This window comes from Paramormyrops kingsleyae, chromosome 6, assembly GCF_048594095.1.
Source record: "Paramormyrops kingsleyae isolate MSU_618 chromosome 6, PKINGS_0.4, whole genome shotgun sequence".
Lineage (NCBI taxonomy): Eukaryota > Metazoa > Chordata > Actinopteri > Osteoglossiformes > Mormyridae > Paramormyrops > Paramormyrops kingsleyae.
Window position 1 is genome coordinate 11,754,783 of NC_132802.1, and position 25,677 is coordinate 11,780,459.

The 25,677-nt window shown below is 40.0% G+C and overlaps 1 protein-coding gene across 3 annotated transcripts; it reads right to left on the minus strand.

The window, feature by feature from the left end:
* Positions 1-10,174: 10,174 nt before the first annotated feature.
* LOC111855686 (V-type proton ATPase subunit S1-like protein) lies at positions 10,175-24,853 on the minus strand. Of its 3 annotated transcripts, none has more exons than XM_023834918.2 (8): positions 24,764-24,853; positions 19,019-19,062; positions 14,959-14,999; positions 14,611-14,696; positions 13,522-13,763; positions 12,858-12,908; positions 12,076-12,319; positions 10,175-11,566 (listed from the first exon to the last, which is right to left on the minus strand). In XM_023834918.2, the coding sequence occupies exons 2-8, from the start codon at positions 19,021-19,023 to the stop codon at positions 11,330-11,332; spliced, it is 906 nt and encodes a 301-aa protein (XP_023690686.1). In that variant the 5' UTR covers positions 19,024-19,062; positions 24,764-24,853; the 3' UTR covers positions 10,175-11,329. The 3 variants fall into 3 exon arrangements, with proteins under 3 accessions (XP_023690686.1, XP_072569755.1, XP_023690685.1); XM_072713654.1 differs by lacking the exon at positions 24,764-24,853 and adding an exon at positions 22,101-22,155; XM_023834917.2 differs by lacking the exon at positions 24,764-24,853 and having other exon boundaries at positions 19,019-19,279.
* Positions 24,854-25,677: the final 824 nt, after the last annotated feature.

Here is a 25,677-nt window from a genome sequence, read left to right on the forward strand (position 1 = left end):
TGAGGTGACGGTGCTGACAGGCAGTATCGCTGAGTGTCCACGTTGGATTTTAGCCCTGTTGACATGATCTGTCCCGGTATTGTCTATTATCCAGTGGCCATTTAAAGAGGGACAGCATCAAGTGACGGGGAATTTTATCGATTCATTGAATGGTGTGGAACACAGTGGGTTAGGGATCTGTGCCCATTTCCAGAGGGCTGTGGGTTCAAATCCCGTAGTCAGCAAAGTAATCACATCACCACTAGTCTGTTAAGCAAGGCCCTTAACCCCATGTTTGATGCTGGCTGTCTCTGTACCCAGACCCACAATCTTGGTCGTGTATATATAAAACATTACTATTTTATTATTCCTTGTTTGCTTTTCGCTCTCTCACTCCCAGTAAACTGATCCGCTGTCCACACTGTCACATGCCTTGAATCTCTCTACTTTGTCCATGGTGATTTAAGAGTCACAGAAATGCTAATCCTGTTCCATGAAAATTACCCAGTGCCCCAGCAGCTTTGTGTGCCTGGGGTAGCAGAGGTCACCTGCCCCCACCAGAAACGCCAGCAAGGCACACGTCAGTACAGGTGGCGACGTGACTGTCAGCTCGGAGGCTGGAGGAGAGGAAGAGCTGTGTGTCATCGGCGCAGCGGTGGTAAGAGAAACCATGAGAAGAGATGACAGATGTTGTGTGCATAGAGGACAGGCGAAGAGTTAGGGCTGATTCCCGTGAGCCGGAGCCACTTGATGTGAAGAGCGGGACAATTTTTTTTGTGTGGAATTTTCTTATTCTGTTCATGGGCATGTGGATTTTCTCCAGGTACTTTGATCTCCTCCCATGACCCTACACCATCCTTTTAAAGCAAACTGGCATGTCTGAATTGTACCTCATATGTGATTGTGCCTGTGTGGCCAGTGATGCACTGGCCATTTAAGTATCCCATTTGATCTTTCTAACTCCTCTGAACTTTTCTTCACTCGGAAGCAGGACTACTTACATCATTATTAAATTACCATTATTTACTGATTACTCTATATATTTGCTTAGCAGATGCTTTGAGCTGAAATGACTTGCAGATTTTACCAATTTGAACAGCTGGATATTTTACTGGAACAGTTAAAATTAAATATTGTCCTGAAGGGTAAAGCAGCATGGAACCTCCTGAGATATATTTTTGTGTTTTTGTTTTTCAAATATACACCAGCTCTAGGGGCAGTATGACATTTCCGAATATCACCTGTGGTTTTTATTTATGTGCTGTTTAATTTAATAGACCGCTCTGAGGTAGTCACGCTGTGTCATGAATGTTATTTCAGCCATAAGATTCATGCCTAAGAGATGACTTTTGTATGAGGCGGAATGCTGAGCCATTACCTTAGATTACTCACACTTGGTGTTTTTGCTGGCAAAAGTGAGTTGTCAGCCACTGCACCTGCTTTGCATTCCCGGGGGCCACGCGGATCCTGCCTTTGCAGAGATTCTGCTCCCTGCTCTCATCCTAGCGTGCAGCACCCAGAGGTGGCTGACACCCCCCCCCTTTTGGAGCACAGACACCCCACAAGAAACTAGTTTTGAACACGATGATCATTTCTCAAAGTATATTGTCAACTTCAGATATAAGAATACGCAAAGTCAAAACGGGGAGGAAATATTGTTCTTGTTGGTGCAAATGAGTAACATCCATCTATTTTCTGTAACCGCTTATCCTATTCAGGTTTGCCGGGAGGTCTGGAGCCTATCCTGGAGGCTATAGGCGCAAGGCAGGGAACAACCCAGGATGGGGCGCCAACCCATTACAGGGCTCACTCACACACCAACCAACCAGCCACACAGTCACACCTACAGTACAGGCAATTTGGGAAGTCCAATTAACTTCAGCATGTTTTTGGACTGTGGGGGAAAACCAGAGTACCCAGAGGAAACCCCACGATGACACAGGGAGAACATGCAAACTAATAATATATTGAATATAAATATTGAAACATATGAACATAATGTAGACAACATTTTAAGGCATTAAGCCATTGATGAAAGAAACATTGGAAAATTTAACCACCCGATTGGTGGGTTGTAGATTTTTGGTAGGGGACTTTGGCATTGAAGAAGAATGTACAAAAAAGTAAATAGATTTAGATTCTGTAGTTATCAGACCTTTTACAGACCCAGTCTGAGGCTGGGAGGGGCCAGACTGTTCAGCAGTTGGATAGTCTGAGGGAAAAAGCTGTTTTTAAGCTTCACTGTTCTGGCTTTGAGACTGCAGCATCTCCTACCAGATGGCAGTGAAGCAAAGAGCTTATGATAGGTATGTGATGGGTCCTTGATACTAGATTGTATGAAGCCCTGCTTTAAACATATATATGTGCAGGTGTATAGTATATACACAATGGTAGCATAGAAAATACAGAAAAAATTGAGTCATCGTAACCTGCCAACACAACTGTATTCCTTTCCGTGGATTTTACAAGCATCTGGAAATGTACTGGAGGGATTTAATACTGTTCTACAAGAAATTGCACCATTTAGTGTTCTGTTGATAGTGGTGGAAGGTCACCTTCAGCTTCGCTGGCAACCATGACATTTGGGAGGAGGAAGCAAAAATGTGGACTGTCTGGGGAGGGGGTTTGTACAGAGGATTGTGAGGATTGTACGGAGAAACACTGGTTTACAGTGTATGGTTTTTGCCATAAAAGCATTCAGTAACCCCTTGTGTTCAGTGGATGTGGGACATTGTCATCCTGGAACGTTCAAATCACACGCTGATGGGAATGTTTCACTGTTTGGTGAACAATGGTGCCCAGAGAAACGGTCAATGTGTGGAGTTTTATTTTTTGTTTGTTGTATTTGTGCACCAGCCTTGTTGACTGAAATGTATTAGTTTTACAAACTCCTATCTATACTTACATAATTATGTGTCTCACTAGTGTGTCACATTGGACAAAACCTTCTATCAAATAAATGTATACTTATACAGTTCATGTACAAGTATACATTTGTCAGATGTATAGCATTTGTCAGATGCTCCCTCAAGTTCACCTTCTGATTATTTATTTGTTTATATATCCCAAGACATCCTGACTGACATATTTGTGTACACTATTCTGTATGTAAGTTTCGATGTCCAATACTGGGGTTCGATTACCAGTGCTGTTGAATTTCCCACTACCTTCTGTTAGCAGGAAAAAAAAGTGATTCTGACTCTGATCGATGTGATCACTCAAAATGACTTTGTATACGTGTAACTTTACCTTCCCCTCTAAGGGGCTGAGTGGCCCTAATCCATGCAGAGATAATGAACCCTAACGCCATAACCAAGCAGCCAGAATCCTTCACCATAGGACTCCGGCACTTCAGCCTGTCGGCACCCTTTGGCATACAGCACACATGTACTCATCTGCAAGGTGACAAAAATGACTCATCTGACCATATGACTTTGCCCTGTTTGGTGGCTTTTTTTCCCTCATGTAACTGACCATAGTAACTCCCTTCTGCCCTCCATTCTAAAGCAGAGTACTAAAGCATTTTGGGCATCATTTATTTTTTTTAAGTTTAATGAAAAAAACCTCCCTAATCAATAGTTTTATAGACCTTCCCCAAACACTAGCAAAATCTGCACAGTATTTCAATACATCGCACACATCCTATTAACAAACTATTGGATTAATGCACTCTTTAAACAAACAGCAGTTGTGTGTCCATTAATAGGGCAGGTCTGATCAGTTCATATCCTGACTATTATTCAGTATTGTCAGGTAATGATAAAATTGATAAATATACCACATACGCAATAGGAGTAATCCACTAAATTGTGCAAAAAATGCATTCCAATAAGCCTGATTAGCCATTATTTGTATCTTATTATTTTGCATTATTTGTATAATGTAGATGTTTGTACATTTGGATAATATATGTCTCGTGTCTCTTTAAATAAGTGAAAATCCTTAAGGAATCTTAACCTCTACTGTACAAACATGCATCATCCAAAGAGAAGCCTTAACGGGCATTGGGTTCAACCAACCTGGCAGACAGCAGTAATGACCCTAGTTAAGTTGTCATCTAGCCAGGGGGAGCTTCCCAGAATGTTAGCTATATGATGGACAGAACCAGCAGTCAGCCAGGCAAAAAAAAGATGGTATCAAATATCACTGACAGGTCCCTGTTCCATAAGTAGCGTGACTTACATCTACTTCAGGAAATGTAAAGACAAGTTATTTAACTTTATAAGCTTGTTTCTACCCAATTTAGGGGCTATACAAACCATGCATACATTTCACAAAATGGCTAAATTGTGAAGCCTGGCTTACATTAGAATGTGTGAATAATTCTACACTTGGAGCAGAAAGGTGGGATTTAAGTTCAATTCAGCTGTATTTTTTTTTCCATTTTCCCAGTTTTGCCCTGAAGCATTAAAGAAAGATTTAGCATCAAGAACAGCAAACTGAATGGATATAACAGCAATAAAAGTTCAGTAGCGTTAAAAGTCAGAAATTTATGAAAAGGAGAGAAAAGAGGACAAAATCTGGTAGGATTACTTATAGGAGAAACAAATATTGCGGGATTCAGACCACATGGTTGCTCAAACACCCTGTACCCGATAATCTCGAAATGTTAGAAATAAATGGATGATTTCAGTTGAAACTATGCTGAAATGTTGGCCCTTTAGTGCAGGCAGTTATACTCAAATGGGCAGAATTTGCAAAAGCTACATCTATGTGATGGGTCAATATTCCAGGCCTGCAATGGGCTGGCTGACTGCAGTTTGAGTTCTGCCTGCATTCATTGGTACAGCATTCTGAACTCATTGTAGGGCAGAGAGTGTGTGTTTCATGCTTGGTGAAGGTAAAGCCCTGCAGTAGCTTCTGTATCTTCTGTAGACAAAGGCATGTATTATATTTTTTGTATCTTGAACAAGAAATCCCCTGAGCGTATATTAGATAATGGGCTAACAGGAGCATCAATGGTCAAGCCAATGTTAAAAATGATCAGGCTTGAGACAAAATTTTCACTCATCTATTATTCTACTTCATTGAAGCGGTTTTCTGGGAGAAAACTGATAGATTATTAGATTTAATTAAAAGGTATACATATGTGTTGTTGGCATCTGAATGAAAATTTATCTCATGCTATTGTATGAATTCACCAAAAATATTTAAGGTATGAGGTTTTGGTATTTTGTGTGCTTTCATATTTTTGGTTCAAAACACAGCAGCATGTACAGTATCCAATAAGCTGAAATGGTTGTATGTTACACTGCTCCTTGTCTCTCTCCATGCCCTCCCTATAGGCACTAGTGTGAATTTCAGGGCCTTGGTTCCCTTAATGGAAAATGGCCTACCTACACTAAGTCGTCCATCAAGGCCTATGTTGCATCTTGCCTTTTGTATTTACAAAGCCAGTGTATCCTGATGTTTCCTCCACAATATGAAAATAGATCTCAGTTTAGAATTTTTTTCATGTATGGTTCCTCAAAGGAGAAAGGAGCCAGACCTATATGTCTGGTCATCACAACCTTCAGGAAATGTCTTAAAACCCATGTCATGTAGGAACATCTCAGCTGACTCATCCATCCACTGCCCTTCTCTCTGTCCACATTAACTACACCTTCGTTATGGTGTCTTAGCAACACAAGTTGTTTTTTTTTTGCATTTTGCATGTGTCTAATAGGAATCTAGTTCTCATAGTGTTTTAATATCATAGCTTTTCTGATGTTAGGTCTAATAGTGCTTTGTATAGCTCTTGGTCCAGTGCTAACTTGTTCTTGTTACTGGGCATTCACTGGAAGCTCAGCAATTACACCTAAATGGCTCCTTGGTAGCTGCATGCTTATGATGTATTTTGTGCCTCACTTTTGTGCCGATTTGGATAAAATCATTGTATAATCAGAAAAATTTAATCATTTTTAAGTGCTTTACATTAACCGCAACTTCATAATGCATTCATTAATCATTCGTAGAACATGCAGTGCACCTTCATAATGCCTTTATAATGCATTCATTGAACATTCATAAGCAGCATGTATGTATACTTAACATCCTGACATACTGTAACATCTTTAATTTAAATTAAATTAAAAACATTATAGGATTATATGATAGTAATGTTTGTTATAATCAGAAAATGATTGATTTTAGACAAACAATGATTTGATAAAATAGGATTAGGAGTTTATTACATATCTTGATTAAGAAATGTTGAGCAGAAGGGATTTTACTATAGAAGGGAGTTTAATATTTTGTTTAGGCATGAATGCTTTCCTTACCGAAAAGGACCAGGAAGAATGTAATTCTCTGTTAATTTATATGTATGCGTGATATTACATTTACATACATTCATTTACCTTTCAAGGAATTTTTTATTTATTAATTTACCTTTCAGAATTCTAATACAATTTACATTATTAATTGAAAGAGAATAAAATATGGTTTAAAATAATATTTAAGCAACTCTGTTTCACAGTTATGTATATTATTATGTATCAATTAGATGATCAATTTGAATTCTGCAGAATGATGGTTTTTTACGGAGCTTCCAGAAATAATTCATTAAACGGTGGCTGGATCTAAATAGGTTGTGAAGGTTAAGGGAGACTTGCATTTGGGGCCCACTCTCCAGACTAAGCTATTTGTTATTATTGGCAAGGTGTTGAGTTACAGATTTAACCTCATGGCTTCAAATGGATTCTGCTGTCTCTGTAAGGAGCTGCAGGTCAGGGAGAGGTTGGGACAGCAGGAGGTTCTTCTCCAGCTACCGACTACGTGATTGGTGTGCAGGTTCTGTTTTCCTGAGTGCCACTGTAAATCAAACAAGACATCTCCAACGGGGACATGTTCCTCTGCCGATCGCTGGATGTTGCCAAGCCATGTGTATTTTCTTTTTCGGAAGTATGCATTATGCTTGTACTTATAGTTACAGTTACAGATTTGTATTGAATATTGATATGGTGAATTAAATGAAATTAGTACTTTAATGCCAGCGGGGACTAGCAACTGTGAATAGTGCCTTGTTGTACTGTTGCTGTTAATCGTTGTGTTTCCTGATTGTGGCGTGTATGTTTGCTGTGTCTTATGTGAACCCTGTCTGAATTCCTCACCGTACGTATGCTTTACAGTCCGGTGTCTAACCTCCTTGTGTTTCCCTGTCATATTCAGTTTGGTGCTTGTTTGAATATCCATGTCTTGTTGAGGACTGTAATAAAAGGGCGTGATTCTCCTCTAAACAATCCTCTCGTCATTTGCCATCGTCACCCACAATGCCTCAGTCTGCTAGTCATTACAGGACTTTTAATGTTAATTAGCAGACACCAGAACTTCTGTGACGGTGTAGGCTAAATATTGTGGTTAATGGTTTCCTCAATGAGCTGAAACCTCTAGATGTGCTTGTGGGGCTTCTGGCTACAAAACCAACTCAAACTGATCTACTCTGAATGAAGAAAAAAATCCTGCAAAGAAAGGGTTCAGATGATGTGCCAAAACAGAGTCAATGGGATACCATGAATGGATGTTACCCAGCCAGAAATGGCCCTAGTGTTTACCTGTTGTTAACCTGTATGTTATGTGATTTCTTTCTATCATCAGTGTCCTTTGTCAAAGACCTGGTTCTACTCAATGGTGACCAGAATCACAGCATATGAGGACTGGAGGACGGGACAGACTGAGCTTATTAGCATACTCAGGATGAGGAGGACAGGCGAATCAAGTCACATTCGAATAACCGCTTTGCTTTTTTAACAAGCAGCAAATAAATGCTAGAGCATTACTTGCAGGGATCCTCTTCCCCCTAACAAACAGCAGACTTCCTTTATAAGAAATTCAATGACTCACAGGTGTAGAGTCTTAGCCTGACCTTGCCTCTCCCCCAAAACATTCACACTCTCTCCATGTTTCACACTCATAATAGAAAAATATTACTTCACTTACCACTGAATGCATTAATTAACTTTAATCATGGAAGACAGGATGCAGTAATGGCCTCCATCAATTTTAATGTTACTTTCTCTTTTGTAGGAGAAAGATGCATTAGTTCAGGTTAAAGATGATATGTGATTATCTTGTGACAAATCAGGTTAGGACTGGTCGCCTGTCGAAAGTCTGAAATCTTTCAGAAGAGTGCATGACACTCTCTGTATTTGAGCCTTTGATCTATTTTGATTATTATTATGAAAATCATACATAACTATAGGCTGTTAACATGGTCACATGGGCAGGCATGACAAAATGCCTCTCTGAAATGGAAGCTCAGTAAATTTAGGGTCTCTTGCCCCGACATCCTGCCCTGTGTGGTGACTCAGTGGGACGTAATTAAACACACCAGTGTTTGTCAGAGCATTACTCTACTGGATGACAAGAAGACAATGGACTGTACCATTTCTAGCCGGGAGCTCCCACAGGGGGTCCAGTGACGCACACACCACCCCAAAATAGCGTGCATTCATTTGGCCGGTGTGATAAACAAACTCTCACTGGCTACAGCAGTGTTGTTGATGCTAAGGCAGAGGAAAGGCCAGTTGCTGGATCCTAAAACTAAATGTGTTCTCCGAAACTGGATGCACTATCCATAGCCTCAACATAGCCTCTCATGGTTCTCAACAGCAAGATCACACGTAATGCACGTGGCTTACTACTGTACTTCTGTAACAGTGGGTGTCAAATACCAACAGCAGTGTCAGTGATTTAGCTTGAAACAACATGCTGCTCCTTGTTTCAGGACCTTCTGTAGAAGCATATTGTTTAGTTAATAGGTGTTTATGGAATTGCATACAGTTTTTAAACAGAAAAATTCTTTAGTTGCATTTTTCTATTTATAAATATCTAATGATTTCTTCAATAACAAAAAGTAATATGAAACTAGTTCATCAAAGTGACACAAAGGCAGTAGAAAATGCCTTAAACAATGTCAAAATATTGCTCTATTTATATATTTTTGATGATGATATCTTTTATTTGCCATTTCAACAAGTACAGATACACAGGATTTTTTTACTTTTTGCATATTCCTTCTTGCTCTCCTATGGAACAGCCATTTATCCAGAGCCCCTGGACCAGTTCAACATTTTCAGGCCCTTGGCTCAATAGTCCAACAGCGATGACTAACTTGTCATCCCAGTCATGGGATTCAGACCAGTAACCTTCCAATCTTGGGTTAAGAGTCCTCATACGCATTCATCATAAAGACAGTTCTTCACTGTTAGGAAAGAAAAAACTTTCGGTAGTTTACTTTAATCAAAGGTACTGTGATATTTCCAATGAAAAGCACGCCAAACCTTTTTATGAGGTTTGTGATAGGTAATAGGCATGTTTTTATTCACAGCAGGTTGCTATTGTACATGACAGAATAAAAGAACTATACTTCACTGTAAATAATAAAGTCCTATATGGCCTGACTTCTCACCAAGACTAGTATCCTGTGCTTATTGGGATAGGAAAGAGGGTTAGGGCAGCCGGCTACTGGATAAGTGGTTATAGAAAACAGATATATGGATAATAAAGTCCTAGGAACAGACAAGCATTGTTGTTTCAAAATGTCACATTAGCATATATTTCAATGTTTTCATATATGCAAATTGCACATAGCCACTAAATTAAAACATAGATATAATTCACATAGTATTGCTGGGATATATTTGCGAAAACAATGTAAACATTTGGACGCAATCTGGAGTAGATATCAGCAACGCTGATATATACTCCAGACCAGGACATATCATATAGCAAATATTGGTGCCGTTTGGATGCTTTGGATAGGAGGTTTAACCACTACTCTCAGCTTGCTACTTCACAACAATACACCATGTACACATACTGTAGAGTTTGACACATAACAGTAAAATCTTTTTCTCTGTATCCCGATTGCTTAAATATTACTGATGAATTGGAGCAACAGTCAAATTCACACATTGATCTAATTTGACTGGAGCAGAGCATTCCCTCTACACACCTTTGAAGGAGCAGGACATCTCTCATCCAGAAAATCTTGCAACCTGCAACCTGACAGGTCCCTGAGGAGCGTAGTCAAAGTACTACAGCCAATTCATCACTCATCCTACTCACTTCTGTTCCACTACTAGAGCCACGAACAAAGGAATTCTGGAAAAATCACTGTAACAAGTCTAAACAACACCAAATGATGCACATTTTTACTTGTTATTCATTACAATATTGTTTCTGAAATCTCAACAAAATGTTCCACAGACAAACATTCATTTCATTATTGTCCATTATTTATTGTTCCAGTTACACCAGTTGATTGTTTAAAAAATGTCTGTTTGTTTGGTACTTTTATGACTATTGTACACATTGCACACAACTCACACAACGTTACCAAACGAGCTTCTGCTGTTTGAAGAAGGTGGTTTCTAGCCACTTGCATGCGTCATGTTTGAATGCTATGTGATGTTAACACTGCCGTTACCATTGTACCTTGAACCAGGAAATTAAATGACAGACTTCAATATGGATCTAATTATTCATACAAAAAATAGTTTTCAGTCAACTCCAAAACAAAATACAGATAACGGTAGAGTTGACAGTCTTTTGGGCTTATTGTAATCCATCCATACATCCATCCATCCATCCATTATTGTAATACCACTTATTGTAATACCATTGTTATTTGATAATGGTCAGATCAGATAAAACATTTTGATGTAATGAGTACCTTAGTCAGAATCCATTGATGGACCAGCCAAACATAACAAAAGTTCAGAGAAAAACAGTCCGACTTACAGCATTATTTCCACAAAACGTCATAACACTCCAGCAGATTGAGGATATCACACATCCTGATGAAAATCAAAGACAGATGGAAATTTTTTAACTACGAAGGTCAAAATGAAATTCTTACGGGTGGTCACTATCCGCATTCATTGGATCGCTGTGCAAAGTCTCCCCTCGGCAGATAGCCCCAGTACTGCAGGTCCATGTTTGTGTGATAAATTTAATTTGCGACTCTCTCCTTCACCCTTCCCAGCAGCGATGTGTTGTGCCTGACTGCACCGCTCCACCAGGGTTTCCGGCACGCCGCTGTGTCACCGGCACGCCGGCGTCCCGCGGCCCAGCTCGTCTCCAGATCTACTGGCTGTTGCACCAAAAAAGAAATAACTCCGTTTGGCCAATCATGATCCCAGAGCAGCTGGATAGTCTGACCCTTGGAGCTTAGTTCCTTTCGTCTTTCTTCGTACTTGAAGGTGCAACAGCCAGAGTGGATGGTAGCAGAATCATTTCCAGGAGTTTGGTTTGAGGAGGTGGGAAAGGGCAAAACAGCCCAACAGATTGAGTCTCTTTGGTCCACCAGACTGTCCGATATGCCCCTGTGTTGGGGGGGGGCGGGGGCAAATGGCTTCTCCGCTTCCTGTCACGGGTTGTTCTTGTCTGTGCATTCTGCCTCGGTGCTACGGGGGAAGTAGACGGTGGCCTTGTTCTCCTCGCAACGGTCGATGTGCTTGAGGTGCACCACCATGTGCACGGCGTAGGCCAGTACTAGCAACAAGATCATGGAAGTCACCAGACCCATAAGGATGGCCGGCGTGAAGAAGGTAGCGCAGTCGCTGGCTGAGGCGAAACGACCCGACTGCACGTTAAATGCCTGGATCTGCAAGTAGGTAGAGGGACGTTAAAGAGGAAGAAGAAAAATCAGCAGCAGATACGGGTTTTATGGGGTTTGTTTCAAAAAGATTGCTGATGATTTGATAGTCTGCGAAAGGATTAAGAGCCAGACATTGAGCTAGGTTTGTAGGAGTTAGACCAGGCTTAGTCATGGTTTAGCTAAGAGGATTTTTTAGGTTTTAGGTAGCTTTGAATGGCTTTCTGTGAAGTTTAACAGGATATATGATTTAAGAGCCTGAGGAAATAGCCAAAGAAATGTCAGTTACTCCTTGATATCACAGATCAGTGGTACCCCTCCTGAATGAATGAACTATGCATACTTAAGACCAAATTGTAAACAGAGAAACAACAAACACGGATTCTCCTGATATATGTCAGAATTCATAAACAGCTCCAGAAAATGATCAGATGAGACACAAACAACAGGAGAGCCAGTAAGAAATGGCGATGCGTGTGCAGCGTATGGGACGGCTGCGGCGATCGCCGGCCTCCTACCTGGAAATCTGTGAAAGTGATGTGCCAGTTGGCTGCGCTGTCGCTGTGCGAGCTGGGGACCAGCAGGGTGTCGTACTTCTGCAGACTGCTGACGTGCTGGCAGTGGTAGGAGTAGGTGGCCGGGGCGTACACCTCGGTGGCGTTGAAGATGGCTTCGTGGGTCCAATTATAGTGGATGTGAACGCTGTCCAGTGTAAACCAGTTCTGACCAGCTGACTCATAGAACGTGTTGGACATCTGGAGTCTGTCCAGTGGGGGGGGGGGGGGGAGAGACACAGAGAGATGCTTTTTTTAAAGAAGTTGTCAAAGAGAATGGAAAAAGGAAGAGATGGACTGTTAGCTGCCCTGTCTGGACCTGCCTAGCAAGTTTCTGGTCAAAGTTTGGTACTAAAGTTGACTTTATTTACCTAGGAGCAGCCTTTTTACATTTGGTGCTGCTCAAAATAAAAACCGTGGTACTTCTGACAGTTATGGCTTCACACAGAGTGTGCGTGCAACCATGTGGGCATACGGTGCAACGCAAGAGAAACACAGAAAACAAACAAGAAAGCAAGTAAGATGTGTAGCCAGGTAGAAATCTGTAATGCCTGAGTAGGAGGACAGTTCATGGGTTTCCTGAGGCAATTTTAATAACATTGTAATTAAAACTATACTATTGCCATCCTCTGAAAAGGCTTTTCAATTTAAAACAATCAATGATGCAAATATGGCCACAATGTAGCTCTTAATACAAAAACACTCCAAAGGAAATCCAACCAAAATGGCGTGTGACAGGCCCATACCTGATGACTAGTCCTCTGAGATCCTCTACATCGCCAAACCGCAGTGACAGCCTGTTAGAAAATATATAGATGAGAAATTTTAACAATGTAGCAATATCAGCCTATATGGGTCAATGTACCACTTCATGCTCTGTACACAAGCACTAGAAATATATAAGGACACATGACCTTGAGATGGAAGACCTTACTGACACCGCACTGTAATTAGGTAGGTGATAGGAGATTAAGTTAGGAAAAGTATTTCAGATTACTGATCTTCTACTAGGGTCTGGCAGGAGCCTGCAGGTTCTCGCACTATGATGTGATGCTAACAGTGTGATAAAATAAGAAGACTGACAGCATGTGTGCCAGCCTTGCTCAGTGTTTTCTGGGATGTATGCAGGGCTGGCCTAAGGCATAAGGGAACTAAACGGCTGCTTGGGGCCCAGCAGCCACCAGGGGGCGCCCTCCATCTGATCAGCCTGTCAGAATTGGGAGGAAGATGACAAATGACAACTAAGATAGTCACGTTTCGTTTAAGGCCCTGACAAAGGATGGGTCAGCCCTGCGTGTGGAAATGGCCATCGAGGTAATCAGAGAAGTGTTGTCATCAGATTGGCAGCATCCAAATTGGGAAGGAGAGGGAAATTTTTTAAAAATACAGGAGGATGGTGGGTAGACATACGTGGCTTTGTCCTTGCTGCATACGGAGCCCCTGGTGTCCACCAGGGCCCCGGGGCCGAATGCTCTCTCCGTGAGGTCCACGATGGTGTGGTTCTTGTACCTGATTGCCAGTTTCTTAGCTCTGAACAGAATGCATATCTTGCCGTTGTGAGCCACATTAAGAAGGGAGTAGGGGGTGGAGTTAGCGGACTGGAGCAGCCTTCTTTTGTATCGATGTGGGGCAGCGTGATGCCATCCATAAGGCTGGAGCCCAGAGAGAGAGAGATAACACCATTAGCACAGCCACTAATGCGCTGCCACTTTCCATTCCCCTTATCGGGGCAGGATAGGTATCCATTCACAAAGACAACACATCATGAGGAACGACCCTGAATTCGCAAATTATTCCTCCTCACTGATAAGCTTCTAGCAACAAGAGATTATTAAAGGATTATATATTTTGACCGATGGGGAATTAAAGTAAGGGGAGATTTTGGTGTGCCTAAGGGCAATCTTAGAATAAATCATTCTGGGGGGGGGGAACAGAGCTGTCACGCTCTTTCATAACCTGATCACGCAGCATAATATTTGCTTCATTGCAGCTGGTGCATTGATACATAAACACGATAATTAATAGCAAAAATATTCCTAAAGCATTTATACAAAGAGCATACATCCATCCATCTTCCGACCATTTTTCCTGGTCAAGGTCATGGGGAGGCCTAGAGCCTGTCCCAGGCAACACTGGGTGCACCTTGGACAGGATGCTGGTCCATGTCAGGTCACATATAGGAAAACCGCCTTCAAATATGATGTTGCAATGCAGAGATGCCTAACCTCGTGTCTTTGGGCTGTGGGAGGAAACTCGTGTTCCCACACAGGCAGAGCAGAGGCGGGATTCATATAATATCGAGCCCACAAGCAAGATAGACAGAATGGATGTACGAGGATGATTTTAGATGTGCAAGTGATTTTGGAAATCATCCTTCTGTAAAGTACCACACAGCAAGGTTTTAGTATGAGAACCATGCATTGATTTACATGTCAGATTTTGATAAAAACATCATATATCTCATATGTGTGTGCATTAAGTAATTCACAAACCCCATACCCGCAGGACCCCTCTTATTGGTGTTTCTGGCGTGGGTAAGTAACTCTCCTCGGGAGAGCTGCTGTGACTGTGAAGGCTCACTGCATCTGTTGAGACACAATGGATCATCATACTAACTATTATGGAAAAATATACGAAGATTCAATAAAACTTTATTGTCTGTTATAAAGTGACAGAAACTCATCTTAGATTCAGCTCATACATAACACAAGATCAGCAACACAACAAATAGCAATAACAACCAATGTAATTTGTGAATACACATTTGGTTTAGTGGTTTACTAGGACGTAGCTATCATAATATCTTTATCAAGTATGATGTTGCTTACAAGTAAGAAGTGTAATTACCTGCCCCAATCCTGACTCCCTGATACGGAGTGACTTCAGAGCTGCAAAATTGAAAAAGAAATAATAAGCTAGTAATGATTACAAAATGAGTCAGAGGCTGAAAAAGCCACAAGCTAGATTTTGCATAAATTAAAAATACAACGAGCAATAAAATAGCGCAGCACCAGTAACAAAAAACCAGACCAGAAAAATTCAGGATGTATTACAATTGGTCATGATATTATATCTGCGATACCAGTCTGGCTAAAATAACAAGGTCACTAAGAGTTTTCCAACATACTATTAAGAAATGATAACATCTTTTTCACACAGAATAAAAATGATACATTGTGACTCAGATCTGCTCACATTAAATGCATTACTATGAGTTTATTGACAGGACAGGCCCACACATAGATGAAAGGACATTATCATTAATGTGGCTATTAAACTGCTTCACACAGCAGTTTGTGTTAAATGTTTTATGACAACAAACAGGTCATCGAACAGAGGCGCCATTAAAATAGCTAACCAGCAGTGGCGTGAAAATACGAAAGAGCTAAAGCCCAGAAATTCAGAGTCAGGAAAAGCTTGCTGCACGGTTCCAGGCATCTCCCCGGGGCACGGAAACAAGGCCGAAGGTACCTGACAATTTGCACTGCTGCTCTGAGAAGACAGAGGTTAGATGCTACCCGTGGGCTATCTATGTCCTGGCAAGGCCTCATCAAACAGGACTGACAGCAAGAGAAACCAAAGGCCTCCACGTCCCTTTTCTAAGTTTTACTCAGAGATGATACATCGTATTCAAGTGGCAACACTGACCACATCCAAAGAAGAATGATTGGTAACCGATAACAGCTCTTTCAGATCCATCTGTTTATGATGTATATCTGATTTCTTTAGGGAATCCACAGCTACTGTTTTGAGTAGCGCTGTCACGTCTGTGATGAATAGCTCCATTTACCCTGCGCTACTGCCACATGCCCAGCCCTGCTAATTTCTGAACACGTATGATGTCGTCACGCAGGAAGGCAACCTGACGACACCCTTGGGAGACCTATTGCCTACTACAACAGGAATGAGTGTGACTTCACTATCAATGAATCCCCAGCATAGTAGGTAGAACTCCATGAACGATAGCCGGCATATCTGTCATACGGCTAGCTCACTAAGGTCACCAACCAGAGGTCAGCCTCCACACTGTGGCGCTGTTATTGGTTAGTGCTGGATGTGGAAGCTCCACTGGTTTTGGCAGCAGCTTTATAACTACAGCCATCTGCAGACCACCACTGTGACTCACCTCCTATTAGGTGCTACACAGAATCTGAAAATCTACCTGCAGATTTTGGAGTGCCTTGTTACTGTCTGTATATCACCATTGCAAAACTGCTAACACAAAATGACAGTATATAACACTTATATTATATAAAGCACAAACTGTATATTGCTCTTCTCATCATCTAAATCTAATGAAAACAATGTGCATCACTAAAATGCTTTTATATGTGAAGATAACTATTTTTAAATACGAAGATAAGTAGAATTTAGCTGCTCTGATTCTTTGGGTCTGCATAGTATTAAAATTATTAGTAGTACAAAATCTGCATTGCATATAAAAAATATGTTGTCACTATGCCATTCGACAAACTGTTTTAGCTCCCTGTTTTTCTGTTTCCCTTTTCATTTTATTCAAGATAACAACAGCAACAACAACAAACAACCACAAGAATAAGAAGAAGAACAACAACAATAATAATAATAATGATAATAATAGCGACAACATTTATAAATAGTTCAGAGTTGGTTCTAACCATATTTTGTAAAGTTAATAAATGTCAATGCAGGTAATACCCCAAGCTATGAATGCTATGAAAAAAATGCATGTTCTCAGACAGTGGGACAGCTATCCTACATATATAAACAGTATAAAATGATATCAGGCACAATGTGATCAAACTATGATCAACCTACAGCTCCACACATTACTGTTCCACACAGTCCTCCTTCAAAAGCAAATACCCTACACTGAATCTGCCAAACTGTCTTGTGCTGATGAAATCTGGGCCCCATATAGCTGAACATCTTGCCAATACTGACAGGGAACTAACAGACGGACTGTTGGTGTGTGGTTTGTTCCAAAAATGGCAATGTAAGAAGTTGGGGTATAAGTGTGATTGTTGGCAAGTTGTTGTGACTTATGGTGTTGTAGACAACAGTCCATTATTAGTAGATGGTGGTACAATGGTTTTAAAAATCACGCTGTCCTAATCCAGTTTAGTTCTCTGGGTAAGTCTCTTGCAAAGAAAGCCATGTGCTTTGATGTCCATAACCAAAAACACTAGTTAATGACTGTCTATCATGTCATTGTTGAAAAGCATACATGTATCAATAATATAACATACTTTTCAGGGAACCATTTTTGATGTAGCTGATTTTCTTAGGAGCAGCACATTTTTTTCTCTTCATTTTTAATGTATTTTTATTTTCTCAGGCTTTCAGGCAGTAATATCAAGCCCTGACCAATATGTCAAGCAGATGTCAGAAAGTTTCAGTATTCACCTATTTGACAACAAAAGCTATTCAAAGGCAGACATTTAAAAGCATTTTTGGTAGATTACTTTTTTCCTCTCAGGATATGTACAATATTTTGCAGCTTTATATCTCCAACTATTGGTTGCTGGTGGAATAGCAATCTGCCATCTTGTGCTGCCTTGTGAATTGTTTCTGAAGAAAATCAAATGTTGCTACTATATTTTTTAAGTGAGCTGCAAAAATGAATAGAAAAAAATACATTTTCAAATTGCTTTGATCTCTGCATTAAGAGAATGCACAAAGCAACTGTCAAGTTGTATGGTTGTGCTCAACTGAATACAGTGACTGACAAAGAGCAACAAAATAAATACAGTAAAGAAATTCACAATTAAAGTGAACAATAAATAGTGCATTATACCTCATGGTTTGATACTGAATTATATAAATGGAAAAGTGCTTCCTGGTGTCTGGATACGCATAGCTCACAGTGCCAGAGACAGCAACCGACATTGTGGGTGGAAAAGCCTATTTCAGGGGTGATATAACAAGCTGACTTCTCAGGTTCACTAACCTGTAAAATCTTCAACGTGACAAAATTTAGCCATTCTTCTGGAGCCCTGTAACCTTCTGTATAAAAATGTCCGCGCCAGGAAAATACCTTGCCAAGAAAATTAAACTTTCCATCATTTGGTCATGAAATGGTAACTGTGTAACCACTACTGAACATTTTATTCATTGTATTCTATTAAAAATATTGATAACATGGTGGATCATTAACACTATTCATCTAGGATGTTTAAAAAAAAATGCCAAAATTCCAGAATCATATTCTTACAGTCAGAATATGCAGGGATATGCAAATCATCATACAATTATCACAGAATAAAAAAATAAATGCATATCCTGTAGGTAATCGACGGGCCCCAAAATCTAAGTGCCATTAAACAATAATATTGCATCCTCTTCAAGCAAGTGAAAAGTAACACTTCTGTGTTGCTAGGTTTTAGCTTGACTTTACCCTTTAGAATGAATAACATGCAGCTTTTATACTTCCATGCTGTGCTTCCAGGCTACCCAGCAGCACAACCACTGTGGGGACGACCAGGAAAACCTCTGATATTGTTCAGCACCTGCCTATTTTTCCCAGCCTTGCCTCCTCATACATTAATGTGCCCTGTAAACTGATTCCCACTCACCACAGTGGGTGGACCTTCTCCCCCCCCCCCCCCCCCCACCACCCCCCGAGAGTCTCTGATGAAGCCTCATTCCAATTCATCACAGTTACGCGAAAACTCAGAGGAGGCAAGAGCTCGCAGCCGTCGGCAACGTGAAAGGCGCGACCGCGACGCGAGATTCCTAACGCGGCCACATGTGAGCCTTTTCCAACTAAAAAATGCCTTTTCAGCAAGACTTTTTTTTTCTTTTTTTTTTTTGCATCCTGCTTGCCTCCCGACGTCTGAGCCACAGCGATGGAGTCACACAGCACATTGTCTGCACGGCATCCCCTGCCCCACAGTCCCACACTCAGAGTTGCGATCGCCAGGCTTACCTCATCCCCAAGACGCCGGGCACTTGATCATCAGGCAGTGACAGCTGCAGCAGGAAGATGGAGAACAGTGTGAAAAGCAGAAACGACTTGTGCTTGGCCATGGGAGCAGTCAGAGCAGCTCGCCGGGGAAGAAGTCTGCTTTGTAATGTGGTTTGATAAAACAGCCTAAACCTGAGCTTAATGACTGGCAGAAACTGCAGCCAATAGACACAAAGAAGGAAGATAATCGTGTGTCATGGTCACACCCACTCTCTCTCTCTCTCTCTCTCTCTCTATCTCTGTTCCCCCTCGCTCTCTCTCCTCTCCTTGCTCTCGCACACGCACAAACACACACGCACATACACACACATGGAACCATAGCTGCTGGCACAGCTTACAGACGCTCGCCCGGTTTTATCCCTTCTCCCAGGAGCCTACTTTTATCCAAAGCAACCCACTAAACACGCAGATAAACATCAGCAATATTCAAGGTCAGCACAATGAAGGCGTTAGCCATTCAAAGTCAGAGAACAGAAACCCCGATAACATGACCCAGTTCCATACTCTGTTGCCTCAATAATTGAAATCCATTCACAAGAGAAATGCCTGTTATCTTGAGAAAAGCCCCTTAGCTAATGTTTAATGGAGCTAAATACCTATGTAGAAAAAGACATAGCAAAGGAATTATTTGTTTTTGGCCTTTAACACTGACCTGAGCAGTACTCTTGATTATATCGAAAATTTCATGTATATATTCACATATTTCAGGGGTGGATGTTTCAGACACCCACATATTTTAGGTATATAAGGTAGTACAGTATATAGACATAAAAACATATGTAGCTGTATAAATGTAGCGATGACTCATACAACATACAACTGCATGTCTGAACATTGTTCAGAACATCAGCCCTCACAATATATGAAATACATATTATTACACTTTGTCAGTTTAGTTATTAAAAAACTTGTAAATGCTATCTATATAAATGATGCCTCAGATGTGCTTTTCTCCAGATATTTATATTAGTGTGAAGCATTTTTTCCCCCCTGGACGGCTCCAAGATCACAAAAATATGTTATGAACAAGATAATCAAAAGCGTGTCTTTTGACATTCTATTCACAATGGTTTGAGGGACTATCTGTATATCGAACAGAGGCATATGGGTTAAGCATAAACACAAAGAGTGTGAACGAATCCCATAGCAGTAATAACACCAGCAGCAAGCAGATTACACTGGTGGTGAAGCGGATTGAACAGTCATGCATGAAAAATTGCCGTTCAGTTCATCTGGTGGCAAATCTGAACGGATGCAGTTCTTGTGCAGCCCGTGTTTGATCTGTGGCTGCCTTGTTAAAAGAAACATATGTATGAGGTCAGCAAGATATTTCCTTGTGTGGTTTTGCATACTGGCTTTTTTCTTGAGGAAAAGTCTAGAACAGGCTAATGCAATTTAAGAAGGACAATAGTGCTGCTTATTTATTCATATACAGACAAATATTTGTGGCTCCAAGGACGGCAGACACATTGCTAACTGATTATACATGAGATGGCATGAATAGGTAATATATGTATTGGCAAATTTGATAGGTTATAAAAAAGAGAGTTGCCCAGTATTAAATAGCCTTCCTCCACATTTCAGAAGGCTCACAAACAAATAATTTCAAAATTTAAAAATTCACCATTTGCCTTGATTCAGACTGAAAATACATGCAAAATTAATTCAGATTCAGTGATAGCGGTGCCTTTGCATACATTCTAGGCTTTAAAAATTACTTGTTTCTTCCCTATATCATACTTTCTGCATTGGCAATTACCTCCTCCTAATTAAACTATGATATCTTTTAAGCAGAACATATATATAAAGGGCCATTGATTTGGCACTATAAAAGATGGATGAATGCCTAACTCTTTGGTTTAACAAAGGCTACTTTTTTATTTAACACAATTCATCCTTAAAGTCAATGCCACTTGCTGCAGAGATTTTAACTAAAATGAAATAAATGAAGTGCTTGGGTGCTGAGATGGGAGGAAAATATGAATACAGAGTATAAGTCAACAGACCGAATGATTTAGTTTCAGAAAAAAAAAATCAAAACAAAAAAACCTAAATACAGTAAAGGTATTTTAGCTTGATATTTTAACTGCTAAGGGAATTTACAATGGTTGTAAACAAAGATCTCTCGGATATCTAGTTAATGCTGGCGATATTGAAATAAAACAACTTTGAGAGCAACTTTGAGAGTTGTGGATTTATTAGGAATTTGTCATGCAAATTTTACATGACACACAATGATGGAAATCTGTATGCACATGAAGGCAAACGGTTTGACAAAATAACAGCCTTTGGCATTCAAACTGTGTGGAGGCGGCAGTTTGATGTTTTGAAACCAGCTCCATTCTTATACAAGAACTTTTTCTATGAATGTTGCCCTGCTTTTTGTATGTAAGTTACATTCACTTTAAGCATCCTGTAATGTCATCATTCTCATTCATTCATTTTCTATACATTATCTATACCTGCTAGTCCTATGCAGGGTTGTAGGGATCCAAAGCCTATTCCAGTAACAACAAGCACAAGGCTGGGAATAACCCAGTATCAGGCACCAACCCATCACAACCCTTCACACCTATGGACAATTTGCCAACTCCAGCTCACCTGAGCATGTTTTTGGACTGTGGGGGGTAACTGGAGTATACCAAAACCCCACAATGACACAGAACCGGGGCAGAGACTCGAATCCTGGTCTCCAGAGGTGTGAGGTGACCACGCTAACCACCAGCCCATGTCTTAAACTTATAAAAGAATTATGAGTTCTGTAAGGTCCTTCTGAGGTCATTGAGCTTAGAGTCGTCAAGGTGCTTCGAAACAATTGTTCACACAAGCAAGTAAATTTCTTAACACTTTTGATAACACTAGCAAAGGTTTGATTTTCTTATTTTTTTTATATGTGAAGATTAAAATGGTAGCCCAAACATTTCGATGACTTATTTTTAAGTTTTTATAAGGCATTAGTTATAGAGATGCCAAGGTGGTGACTAATATTCATAAAAGACATTGGGTTTTTTTTTTTGATCTGTGGCAGAATACAGTTACTTACCCTGGGACAGCCTTGCTTGCTCTTGTCTTTGTTCCTTCTCATCTTTCCCCTAATTAGTCTCTAGTCATGTGTTGATATATTTTCACAAGAAGAAACCAAGAAACCAAGAGATTTTTTTTTCCACTCACCACTACTCCTCAGTTGCATTTTCTTACCTTTTAAATTTCATTGCTTTAGTTTTTGATCTGCTCTAAAACATCCAGCAAACATACTGAGAAGAATCAGTTTATCGAGGCAAATGCTTAGATCAAATGTTTGGGTGGTGAGACGACAGGGAAAGACAAACACAATATAAGTCAACAGACAGTATGATTTCCTTTCAGAAAAAAACCTAAACAGAGCAAAGGTTGCATCATCCAAGCACTTGTCCATGTTTGGTCAGGGCATAAATATTGGGTGTTTCTGGCCACATGGGACATGGTCTTGCGGAATCTTATCTGAAAATTTCAATAATCATTTTCATATTTATTTCCAATTTTCCATTTTGATTTATTCTCACATTAAAAAAGTACATTGAGTAAGCTCTGTGTTGTATGCTAGGTTTCACATAAAACTTAATTTTAGCTTATTTTATTAAAGGAGGTACGAATGAATGGATGAATGAATGGATGGATGAATGAATGTTACATTGATATAGAGCTTTTCAAGACACCCAAAGTGCTTTACAGAACCAATGGGGTGCCACTTCAACCACCACCACTGTGCAGCCCCCACCTGGATGATGCAACAGCAGCCATTCTGCACCAGTACACTCACCACACAGTAGCTTAGGTGGTGAAGGGGCAGGAGAGAATTCACCAAATAGATTCAGGGGATGATTTGGAGGCCAGATTTGAAAAGGCCACAATGGGCCATTTTTAGCTAAGACATAGGGGTACCACACTTACTCATTCACCAAAGAAGGCAAACTGCCTGGAGAAACCCGTTCACATGAACAACATGCTCACACACACACACACACACACACACACACACAAAGACCTGTAACCATATCTCTGTGGGAACCGCTCATTCATTTCTATGGGAAAAATGCTAATGCTGGTCTTTTTTCAGAATTTCAGTATTTACTTTTTTTTTTATCAATATTTAACATTTTAGATCCATCCATCTTAAGACTGTATATTTCATATTTGATATATGCAAAAAGAATAATTTTAGGTGACCTTTTTAATCACAAAGTAAGAGTTCGACATCAATACGTGAATGCTAAACATAAAGAAGTATCCCTCTCAAAGTTGGTTTACGTATCGTAACATTTTGGATACATTTTGAGAGATTGAGGTGGGAGTATTAGCATTTATGTAATTTGTCAATGTTTTCAGTGAGTTTTTGTCCATATCTTAAATCAAAATCTGTATTTTAGAATTTTTATTGGCAAACAACCAAGGCCAGTGGAAATTTCAGTTGGCACAGCTTGCTACTGTTGGAGACGCCATGACAACAGACAACTAACAGTTGGGACATAATAAATACAAGATATACATACAATACACAAAAGAGAGGCGTAAATGCAAGGTGTGTGATAAAAACATTGGTTTGTGCAAATTCAAGCAGTGAAAAGAACAGATACTAAACAAAGCATGCTTTTTTTCTTCTTTATTGAAACTGCTGCTTCACTTAGGTCCTTGATGATTTTTTTTGATTACATAATTTTGCTGTAAAAGCATTCTATTGGGATTACTCCTGGAATGATGCTCAATGTGAATGTGGTTAAATATGTCCCTTTTGAGGAGAGAGACAGATGACAATGCCGTATAAAAAGGTAAATAGAACTAAATAAAAATTGCAATTAACTTGTCCCCCAATTTCAAGAATTTTTTTCCCTTACATTTGGGGCCTTCAAAAACATTTTTACAGTCTAGTGGTTGTGTACAGCAAGAAAGCTGTGGTATTTTTAAAGGGATTATATTTTCGGATTTGGGATCGATTGTACCTTATCACGCATTAACATGCTCACATAGTTATAGATTCGTGCTGTTCACAAAACAAGCCAATGAAGCTATTGTGTATAATATATTATGTCAGTATTATGTTAATACTGACAGCTACGTTAACAAGCGCATTTACATAAATATGCACGGGGGGGATACGATTTTCAGAACAACCAAAAGCCGGCGATTGTAACTATGCCCCGGTTTAACATTGTTTGTCGTTGTTATAGCAACACGACTGTTGATTTTCACCGGGTGAAGCCATCCAGCCTTGGCAATGCACAGGAAAGGCAGTAGTAAATAAAATCAGACGGCATACTCGAAGTAAGTGCCTAGAAATTATTTACTTAGAAACTGTATATTTATAACCTTGTTGCGTTTCTTCGAAACCGCTTCATCTTAACTGAACATGCGTCGTTTCGAGCCTGCTAGTTTATCCTACATTTTGTCACTTCTGCTTCCTAGCTTCCTAACCCTAAACTAGCTAATGTAATATTTAATTGAGGCATTTTATTCTCTGTAGGATACAGAAAGTATGACAGGCGTTTCATGGAATCTACTTTCATTCCAGTATAGCCGACGCAGATAGTTGATAGGACATTGCCGAACATAGAAAGAACGCGAAAGAAAAGTTTGAATCATATATAGATGTTACAGCTCACCACTCAAACGTTGCTTAAATACCCAAATATAATAAAACGTTTTATTTTTATTGGAATTCAAGATGCCTACCTACACAGTGGACCAGAAGCCTCTTATCAGGGAGGGACAGCGGAGATACAACGTCCTGCCCCCCATCCAAAGCGTCACAGCTGCGGCCGCAGCGCCTCCGGAATCCCTTGGCGGCGATGCTGGGATGGACTATATGAGCGATGTCCAAAGAACCCTAATGAAGCACAGGCGTAGCAGACAGCAGCAGCAACAGATACGCAGAATAATGTAGGATACGGTGCAGTTTTCATGACATTAAAAGATGTCAGCATAACGTCCATACAACTGCAATATTAATTACGTTACAGAGATCAGCTATACAGTGCTAACAGAAAGTCTTGGAACGCCTGCTTAATTCTGTAAAAATGTTGCAAATTTATTGGTTTCATATAACAGAAGTTCATTGACAAACAATGCTTAATATCTGCACATATCACCTGCACAAACATTTTCAAGTGTCATCATTCAGTTTTCTTTCCATTTTGCTATTAATTACAGTTGTAGTCATTGGCTCCCAAATCGATGCTAAACATAAATGATTGTTTTATGATACTGCAAAGGCGTTACTAAATAAAAAACACCTAACGGTGAACTTTCCAATGAACTTTTTAAACCCAGAACAGCTCTTTTAGAACAATAATAATAATTATTATATTATTAATAATAATAAACTACCGGTTTTTAATAATGTGATATATATTTTTGTAAACAAATTAAGTGATGATTTTTTTATACAACCAATAAATATGCTATATTTTTTACTGAATTAAGCAAGCATCCCAAGACTTCCTGTGAGCACTGCATATACTATATACAGCACCAGTCTACAACCTAGAAACTAGGTATTATGTAAATAGGAAAGGCATATAATATATAAAAATATTGAAAACTGTAAATTTTGGAGTCCTCAAAATAGCCACCATGTGCCTTGAAAA

What these genes read in the sequence shown, in the direction of transcription:
- LOC111855686 (XM_023834917.2), bottom strand. Translation starts at nt 19,119, where the DNA reads ATGGCCAAGCACAAGTCGTTTCTGCTTTTCACACTGTTCTCCATCTTC. An exon ending in CCCGGCGTCTTGGGGATGAG is followed by an intron (nt 15,000 to 19,018) that starts GTAAGCCTGGCG and finishes TCAATTTTGCAG; the next exon opens with CTCTGAAGTCACTCCGTATC. An exon ending in GGGAGTCAGGATTGGGGCAG is followed by an intron (nt 14,697 to 14,958) that starts GTAATTACACTT and finishes GTGTCTCAACAG; the next exon opens with ATGCAGTGAGCCTTCACAGT.